The sequence below is a fragment of the Poecilia latipinna genome, unplaced genomic scaffold (genome assembly GCF_001443285.1).
Source record: "Poecilia latipinna isolate Pla-1442-1.1 unplaced genomic scaffold, P_latipinna-1.0 Scaffold3236, whole genome shotgun sequence".
Taxonomy (NCBI): domain Eukaryota; kingdom Metazoa; phylum Chordata; class Actinopteri; order Cyprinodontiformes; family Poeciliidae; genus Poecilia; species Poecilia latipinna.
In genome coordinates, this window is record NW_015115852.1 from 1 (window position 1) to 10067 (window position 10067).

A 10067-nucleotide genomic window follows, 5' to 3' on the forward strand; every position below is an offset into this window, starting at 1 on the left:
GTTTTACCGATCTGCGGTGCTGCCTGCTTCAATGTCACCAGGCGGACTGCGGCACGCGTCAGCCAGCATCAGCGGCCCGCACAGCTACAAGAAAATGAAGTTTGAGGCTGGAGTTCATCGAGTTCAGAGGGTTCCCAAGACCGAAAAACAGGGAAGGATGCACACCAGCACCATGACTGTGGCTGTGCTGCCCCAACCTACCGAGGTACGGCTCAGCAACGTGAACACAGTCGTTACAGACACATCTGAATAGAAATCAGTGCACAAAACGAGTATGCTGTGTAGTGAATATGATGCATGTCAGTGGGAATGTCGAAATGACGTTTCTGTTATCGAAAAATAACAGAGAGATGTTTGGATTTGGTCCATTGTTTTGAATGTCATCATATCATGTTGACATTAGGTGATTGGGGCCACTGAGGAAAAAAATAGAATTCTGACTTTCTTTCTGGATTCTTCTGTGATCAAAAGTCAGAATTCTGAGAAAATTATTTTTTTTCAGTGGCCCTAATTCTTTTCCCAAGTTTCTGTTATCAGAAGTCTGTGTAGTTTCTGCAAGATTTCTAGTTTTGTTGTTGATTTTCCTCTGTTTATTTTCTTTTTAGATTTCTTTCACCATAAACCCAAAGGATTTGAGGATAGAGACAAAAAGAGCGAGTGGAGCTGGCGGTCAACATGTCAACACAACAGACAGTGCAGTCAGAATAGTCCATCTTCCAACAGGTAAAACGCGTTACCGAAAATCAAACATAATGCTTTTTTAGTTTGTCACTCTGAGGAACTTAACTTCCATAGCTGCTTTTACGTATCCCCCACTGGAATTTACAGTCATTTTGATTCTTAAGAGAAATTAAGAAAGGCATGCAACATTTTTTTTTTAACCAAGCCTTGAATGAAGATGATCTTAAATATTGGTTTGTGTCTGTCAGGTTTGGTTGCAGAGTGCCAACAGGAACGCTCCCAGCTGAAGAACCGGGAGAAAGCCATGAAGGCTCTGACTGCAAAACTGTACAACATGAAGCTGGAGGAAGAGACCAGCAAGCGCTACAACCAACGCAAAATCCAAGTGAGATTCTGTTTGTTTAAAAATAGTCTGATTTAACTAATGACAGATTTAAAATGTTTGGTTTTTCTACCTTTTTTGTAGCAAAAAAAAAAAAAAAAAAGGTCAAATACAATGACTTTTTGATGACGGTACGAACAACTATTCATGTGACATGTTTAAGATGTATGCAAAATGACCAAACACGCCAGGTCAACCTCCTGTTTCTTTTTCAGGTCGGCACCAAAGGCAGATCAGAAAAGATCCGGACCTACAACTACGCCCAGGACCGCGTGACAGACCACCGCATCAGCATGACGGTGCACGACGTCAGGGGCTTCCTGTTGGGGGAGGACCTGTTGAACGAGATGAACTCCTCGCTGCAGGAATTCTCCGATCAGGAGATGCTCATGGAGCTGCTAGAAGAGGGCAGTCAGGAGGAATCATGAGTATGGCCACAGATGGAGAGGAAACGTCTTAATGCAACACTGGGATACTGATCACTTGTACTCCACCTTGAATTCTCATTAATATTTGCCACTGTGCATTGAACTGAAGTTGAAGTAGCTTCTTCAAATTGAGACTGTAGACCTTGACTACATGGATTTGTATAAGTAAAAAGTTATAATTTTTTAAGGCTTGTCATGATTTTACTTTCAAGTTTTTCAAATTGCAAGTGAAAGTGGTAGCTGTTGTTTTGACTTCATAAATGTGAAATACTGAGTGATGGATGAAACTCATTTTCTTGACAGAATAAATGTAACATCATTTGATAAAAGGTCCCTTTATGAGGTGTAGCTCAACCTATTGCTCTTTTTAGCCATCAACAAGCTAGGGGGCATATCTGAGTGGATATTTGACCACTACTCAGCAAATCTGTTAGCGTTATTAATGAGGCCGGCTTTTTGAATGCTACACACATTTTCAACATAATTCAATTCCTTTTCAATTGAGCTTATTTATATAGTGCTGCCAACACAAGTCACCTCAAGGCACTGCACAAAGAAAAATCAATTAAACCCAGTCATACAGGCAGACTAAAAGTCAATTACATACATTCTAAATTGATCCTAATTGAAACTGAGCCGTGTAGTTTCAAAGGCTCGATGTTAATTTGCTTATTCTGATCTAGAAACTGTTTTGATGTGTGTTTAAGATAATTGCGCTAATGGAAACCTCAAACTTTCCTTGCTTCGTCCAATCTTATGGAATGAACTACATTACCCACAATGCCTGTCGCGATAAGGTTGAACAATCGAACGCAGAAACAGCCAAATGCTCTCACAACGGTCGCGTCCACTGCTACCGTTAGCGGCGGTAGCAGTGGGTTTTTTTCTTTCTTTCACAGTAAATTGCGTTTTTAAATCTTAGAAGTATGTTGTTTATTAGAATAGCTGGTCTTGGAAGATGAAACAAATTTTTTTTCGCTTTTAATGGAGAACAAATATCCCTCCATACAACGTCGGTAGCCGAGCGGGTTTAGCAGTTGGTTCATTTTGATACCGAAGAGGCTCATCTGTCCGCCGCTGCTGCTGCTCCCCCCTCAGCGGGGATTTGGACAAAGCCAGTCAGATGTTGGACGATAGGATAAATATCCGGAACTCTTCGCGTTTTTAGACCGGGTTTTGAAATTGACTTTTCAAACTGAGGACCACTTGTAAAAGTGACGGCGGCGAGACAGTTTAGGAGGGCGAGAGTTTGGATCTCGCACTGTGGGAAGGGGGAGGAAAAAGCCGCGGGGAAGAAGGGGCGAAGGGGGCCGAGATCCTGATGCCAGTGATGGCAAACGAGCCGATCATCCTGAACGTTTATGATATGGTAAGAAAAAAAAAAGGAAAATGAAACCATGTATCCTTTCTTTGCTTCTTTTTGTTTCGTTCGAGAAACGGAGCTTGCAATAGGAACTGAAAAGCTTTTTTTTTTCTTCATGAGAGTAAAGTAAAATACTTTTGCACATGTGCAAACATTTTAAGGTTTTCATCCCAAAAGTTCTTCGGTACCCATATTGTTAGATCAATAATACAATTCAGCTATCGAAATGTATTTGTAGAAGTAGTGAACAGGAGCGGCACCAGATTTGTTTTATTAGGGTGTCCACTTGGAGGAGAGCAGGTGGGTGGGACACACCTTAAAGAAGTTTTATTGTTTTCTTTGCAGAACTTTGAAATTGGGATACAATTTCAAACTGTGATTTAGTTCACACCATGTAAAAAAAAAAAGTTCTCTTATTGTAGGACACATTGTGTTCCCTGCCAAGCTGTTGTGCTGACAGCACTTTGTGGTTTCTTCGTATGAAAAAACATATGCAAGTTCATTAAGACGACCACATAAAGCTAGCTATAGAAAGTGAATTACTCTCTTATGCATTTACAAAATAAAATCCTCTGCTGTGCTTATGCACTTTGTAGAGTCATACATTGCATGACTGTACTGGCCCTTTGCAGTGCTAGTTAATGGGATGTCATACACAGGAATCAGTCAGATGGAAAACTTTAATAAGGAAAAAAACATGAATCTATGTTCCGAATAGAATCATGATCCTTGTCAACATTTGCGTTAGCACTCACATTAGCATCCATTAAGGTTTATAGATTGTCAGTCATATTTTGGCTCCACCACATCGGGTTGAACCCGTTGCAGCTAAAATGGTCCTTCTGTCTGTCATTATGTTCTACTCCATCAGAGCGATTCCTCAGAGAGAAAGCCTGCCAGACCTGATAAAAATCAATCCATGTTGGATTTATTATCATCAAAAAATTATATATTTTTAATATTCTATTTTAAATTCACATTTTTCATCATGCTTTTATTATAAAATCACATCTATAGTTCATATCTTAAAGCACCTATCAAAAACCATGGAGATGGGAGCTAAACAGGCTAAAAATATATATATTTTAAATGTATAGATAGCTTAAGTTTACTTGCACAGCATTGTATAGCCTACTCTTCTGATTTTATTTTTTGCTTAATATAATTTTGTTGTTCGGAGAGAAGTTTTACCCCTAAGCTTCGTTGCCGTGTTAAGTCGGTGTTACCAAATCATAGCTGAGTTTTCAAATTAGACCTGCAGAATCACTATGAGGAAGATGATTTCAAACTGATACGTTTGTTTTCTCTCTCCAGAATTTTCATATCAGGAAGGAGGAAAAATGTTCTACAGTTTATTTTTATTTCTTTTTTTCCCCGCTGAAATAAAATTGGCTTCGTTTTATAGCCATTCTTAAAAGGAAGTCCCTTTTTTATTTTTATGTGACATATGAAGTGTATTGTATATTAAGTACATTTACAACTTGTTGATGTTTTTGGTGCAAAGTGAGACCGCGGATGAATTTGAGTAACAATGCTTTCACCACGTAGGGCCGAGTCAGTGATTAGGTGTTTTGCTAGTTGATCTGTTGATGAGTCATTGATTACTGTGGATATTCCCTGAAGCGACTTGATTACACCTAAAATAGTCATTGACAGACTATAAAACCATGAGCGGCACTTTAGGAAAAAGTGTGACGACCGTAAAAACCGCAGCTTCCTAAACATTTTCTCCAGACATTTGTTCCCCACCAAACGTCCTGTTATTTTCTCCCTCTGTCTTTAACAGAATCAATATTCTGTTGAAGAACAATGAACTTGTTTTGAGTAGGTTACGGAGTTTACGATGGCAGTAAAGTAGAGATGAAAAGTTTCGAGAGCTTGTAGAAATCTGTCCCCTTTATCACATTGTTGAAACTTTTACCAGTTTGTTTCTTCCTTCTCCCTGCCTTTCTCCTTCTCCATCTTGTCCTTGTCATCTCTTCTCTATCCCAGCTCATCTACTTCTTTCATCTTTCTGCCTTCTCTCCTCCCCCACTCTCCACCTCTTTCACTTCCTTTGGTGTTTTATTTGACTTGCCGGCCGCAGTCGTTTCTTCTCGATAAATTCTGAAAGGCTCTTATCTCTTCGTCAGTTTTACTACCGGCTGGCTGCAGAGAAGCCGACATAGTTTTGCATGCAACACATTCCCCCTGACAGAAGCAGCTCTGTCTCTTTCTACAAGACGATTTGAAGTGCAGCTTTCTGCCGGTCTTTTGGGTTATGCCTCTACCTGCTTTGCACATATAAGAGGCAGACTTTTTTTCCACCTATTTTTTGTAGAATAATGCAAACTTAGTCCGGTTGAATGGCTGGCGTCTTTGAACATAAATTGTCAACTTCGTTAGATTTAAGTCTGGGTTTTGACTTGGCCATTCTAAAGCATGAATCCTAACCCCTGGTGTCTTTGAGTCCTGGTTGGGTGAAGCTTAAATGCAGCGTGACTGACAACCCTAGACTTGAGATGAGGGCATCTCCACCTTGTGAGCATTCTCGCATTTTCTCATGTTCCATCCACAAACGTCCGCGTCGTTACGATATTTTCTGATTTCAGTCCATTTTTGTACAGCAGTTGTGAAGGAGAAGGAAATGATGCATAGCTCTTTGTACAAGGTTCAGGCTGAGAAGTGTGACTCCCGTTTGTATTCTGCCCTGTCTGAGTCAGTATTTTGTGGAACCACAAGAATTGCATCATTTGTGTTACTTCTCTACCAGCTTTGCGTAGACTGAAAACTTTTAAGTATTTAAGCTCAGTCACACTGGATGAAGAGTGTTTTTTGGTACATTAATAATTACTGACTTATGTTTTTGTTTTTCGCCCCACGTAGCTTGCAAAAAGTTCAGTTTTGTGCTGATTTGACCAGACCTCTTTCTACATGTTCTTTTCGTAACTTGTGTTAAACTTCAAGCTGCGAGCTTCTTGAGAATCTATTCTCAAGTTTTTACCAGCTACCTGAAAAGCTTAGAAATACTTACTAAAGACCTCTCCTCGTTAAACTCTAGATAGGTTTGAAAATAAGCTGTGTTCTCTCAGAAGAACATGATTGCACATATAGTTGTCAGTTTTGTATCTTGGCTTCTCACATTGTGTCATTCCAGCACACATTGTGGCTATCTTTAAGTATGAAAATGCATGTTAAAATAAGTTTAGGGCTTCTTTTGTCTTGTGGTCTAATTTTTATATTGTATTCAACATAGCAAAACGAGACATTTCCCTCTGGAGTGATTATGGCTTTGGACCTCTCCAGATCGGTTATGGTCGGTACTGGATGACTGATTTGCATGTTGGCTTGTTAGGTCATTTTCGGACTGACTCCGTTTGTAGACTGACTCATTGTTTGCAGGGTTGCACAAACCTGTTTCAGCTTCTTTGTACTGGTCAGATTTAAATATATTTTATTGTTACTTGGAAGACTTTTTCTTCCCCCCCACATTGTAGTCCAAGCTTGATCAAGAAATGGGGAAACGTAATGATAATGCCAAGAGAGAACAAAACTGAGAATTAGTCACAGAAACATGAGCTTTTTGTTTCATAACGATACTCAGTTATTTACTACAAAACATATTTAATGCATTCTGTAATCAGTAGTATTTGTCTCCTGCAGTAAAATTGTCCAATGTTTGTATATGTCAGACCATGTAGTTCTCTCCAAATGCTTGCGAACTGTGAGACTGACCTAGGTTTTTATACCAATGGGTCTGTTTCTACACTGCTACACTCGCATTAATCTTGATGGTAAACAGTGGAGGTGGGTAATTGAATAACCGCACCGCTACTCCCCAAGAATAGCTTCAGCTGAAGTTGTACAGGAAGTTCATCATTCATACGGGACTGTAACGACCCAGTTTTAGTTTGAGCGTTTGTAGCTGCTGAATCCGTGGGTCGCACAGCTGGTGCTTCAAAATCAGTCCAAAAAATATATATATTTTTGAATATCCTAATGAACACAATAGTCACAAAGTATTGGATTTACCAATGTAGCAATGATAAATTCCCACCCTGTTGTAGAGATGTACCGGTCGGGTTGTACCTGGCTGAAATTTAGCGAATTCTGCCAATTCAAGCTTTGGCCAATTTGGATTTTCCATATTTTTGTTGTTCCAAAAATATGAAACGGATACGAGAATAAGCTGCAGTTTCTTTTGCTGCGGTTGTTGTTTCAAATCCAACAGCAGATTTATTAATTCATTACAAAATGATTCCTCTTTAGCTATATGTCCCAAGCCTCTCTTATCAACTCAAAATAAACATGTCAGATTGTTGGAGTTCTTAGTTTAAGTCTAATAAACAAAATTAGTTTTCTAACTCACTGTAGTTTTCTATCATATTTTCAAGTGTTGACCGGCTGATTACAGAATAGAGCCAATGAAGAGACAATTTGGACCGATTCCACTGTCTGTCTGGTTGATCAGTTTATTTATCTCCAAGCACTGCTAGGACATTTGACATTTTGCCAATATCCTTCTTGTCTGTACCTAAAAAGCCTGATGAAAAGTTATCTTTCCATTTGAGGATCAATATCCTCACGTGATTTTCAGGAATGTATGTGCAGACACAAGCGCAGGCCCCGTCCACTCTCTCTCCTTCTTCCACATCCAGGCCTCCCCCCCCACTCCAACTATCCTGCTCCTGCTACTAAGTGGATTTTCTGGCCAGCTCTGAGTGCTTTAGTACAGCACTCTAATGAGAGAGCATTATCTTTACACCACCTGTCTGCCTGCCAGACTGTCAGACAGACCAGTAGTATATCTAACACGTTTTCTCACTGTTCGGTCAATGACAAGACATGATAGGAGATTGGGTTTAGGTGTGTAATGTAGCTGAGGAGGTCGTGTTTCTTGTGTTGGCCGCAGATCCTTTACTGCATGAGGTAAAGTGTGTCGTGACCAAGATTCCTCGTCTTCTGTGCCGTCTGATCGATGAGGTAAAGTGAAAGTCTGGTGATGCAGCAAAAACAGTTGGAGCACTTTTTAATGAGACAAACCTTGATCACTGCAGAAGTAGAGTAGAAAGAAAATTGCTGTGCTACTACAGTAGATTGGAAGCGATAAACTATACTGTGTCTTTTCTTTTACTGTCCCTATCCTGTATTATGGGCATGGCATTCAACCTTATTTTAATGGGGTTCATGGTTCAAAAAAGATCATAGATATGCATTTCCAACAAGTGACAAATGCACCCAAAGTTGTTCCAGTAAGGTCTCTGGATTCCACCTGAAAGTAAGGCTTCTACACAGAGCCACTCTTCAGTTAAACTGTAACATTTTTGTTAGGATCCAGCTGCTCATGTACACAACACCAGTGACCGGAATGTCTTACACCAGTATTTTTTTTAAAGCAAGTGTAACACTCCCACGATGTGAAGTACTCTGCAAGTGTGAAGGCGCGCATGTGCAGAACGGATAACATAAAAAAAAACAAAAAAAAAACAATGGCGGATAGCATTGTGCTGTTTTGTGATGCTTAACCTGTTCAGTTTAGCACAATTTTAGATAAGGAATATACGTGTTACATGAGCACTTCGTTCATTGGCATTACTGTTTACAATGAGGGGAAAAGTTGAGGGTCAAAAGCGCATTCGTGTTGCATGACATGCTAGAATGAAAGCGTCATCTAGTGGCCTGCCATGTCAGCTACATCTGATTCTGGGTCCGTTAGTGGTGCTGTCTAAACGGCTTTTTCCCAATCAACATCCGAAAATACCGGTATTTTCCAGGCAGAGGTCTCATGTAAACTTAGCTTAATTTTGTCCGTTTGTTTTCATCAAAATCACTACGTACAGTAGATGACATGATAGAGAAGATTTTTGGTATGTTGTGGAGTTTATTTGAGACAAAGTAATTGGAAAATATTACCGATATGTATTAAAAATGAGATGATATTCGTTCACTTATTAATGGATGGAGAAAATGCATTCAGAAGGAAAATGCAAAGATCCCTCTCCCCGGTGGTCCCCAGTGATAGTCTCCACCTCGTTCTGCGGAGTCTCCACCTCCTTCTGCGGAGACCAAGGCATTGCCAACTCGGATATCTACAGCTCTTCCGATGACTTTGAGTTTGCCTCTGTGGACCTGGATGGAGCTTCTCAGTCCATCTTTAATAGCGATTCCCATCTTCCAGTTGAAGAAGCTTGTTTTAGCTGCTTGTATCTGGGATCTTGCATTTTCAGTTTTGATGGATATCGCATGATCACAAGTGAGGATTGGAATGTCGACTGACCGGTAAATCGTGAGTTTCACATTTTGAGCTGTTTCTTCACTATGACCAATCAGAGCAAAGTTTTCACCTTGCTCCATCCCATAATCTGAATAAAACTGCAAGACACTTTAACTCCGCTGTTTGATTTAGAGACAGACTCTGATCTGGAAGAGCAATCCACTATTGTTTGGTTGAGAACCATGGCTTTTTAGGGTATGTTCACACCTGATAGTACGGTATACTTGGTTGGTTGCAATTTTGGTCTCAAAATTGCAACATTTGTTATATTTCCAGTTGGTGCAGTTCACTTTCACACTACACTGTGTCAAACAAACCAAACCCTTTGAGCAACTTGTTCTCTCACCTTTGGTGGCGCTGCACCAAGAAACACTGAAGTGTACGACATGAGTCGCTAAGTGTCTCCAAACAAGTGTCTCTCCAGTCTTCTTGACATTCACAAATGCATCAAACCACACCAGATTTCACTTCTACCGAACCGAGGCGTAGATTTGTAGGCTGACCAGAGTTTGCTTTTTTGGACCGCATCAGAATTTGATTGCACAGTCACACCTACCCAAACAAATTGGACTTTCTAGGCAAATGAACTAGAATTTGATGAAAGCAGACTCAATGGGGCTGGTGTTAATGAGCTCTAAATGAAGCAGAGATGCAATGTAGGTCACTTTTACACGGTGTCAAGTGTAAGGAAATGTATGTTTCTACACATTTCTTCAGTATTTCATACTCATACTGCAGTAATGACCAATAACTGATATTCAGCATATATATATCAGAGTTTCCCCCAGAAAACTTGCTAAACCCGGTGGTCCACCGTGTTTTTGTGTTAAAAGATGTGAAGGTGCCAGGAAATGTAAAAGTATTACTGTGTAATTATATGTTACGGGAAAAGATCTATTTAAACCTACCACTAGTCTAAAAACAACAAATTTGCACTTCTGTTTAATCCAAATTAACTCA

The 10067-nt window shown here is 39.9% G+C and overlaps 2 protein-coding genes across 2 annotated transcripts in view; both read left to right on the forward strand.

Moving 5' to 3' along the window:
* Positions 1-6: 6 nt before the first annotated feature.
* LOC106940466 (peptide chain release factor 1-like, mitochondrial) lies at positions 7-1815 on the forward strand. The gene is made up of 4 exons (XM_015023230.1): positions 7-205; positions 606-723; positions 930-1066; positions 1279-1815. The coding sequence occupies exons 1-4, from the start codon at positions 32-34 to the stop codon at positions 1489-1491; spliced, it is 642 nt and encodes a 213-aa protein (XP_014878716.1). The 5' UTR covers positions 7-31; the 3' UTR covers positions 1492-1815.
* A 475-nt stretch (positions 1816-2290) lies between these two features.
* Positions 2291-10067, forward strand: part of desi2 (desumoylating isopeptidase 2) — an 18640-nt gene continuing 10863 nt past the window's right edge. Inside the window, exon 1 of the mRNA XM_015023231.1 lies at positions 2291-2860. Within this exon, the coding sequence (XP_014878717.1) occupies positions 2813-2860 (48 nt within the window). The 5' untranslated portion in view covers positions 2291-2812. The remainder of the gene's footprint in view (positions 2861-10067) is intronic.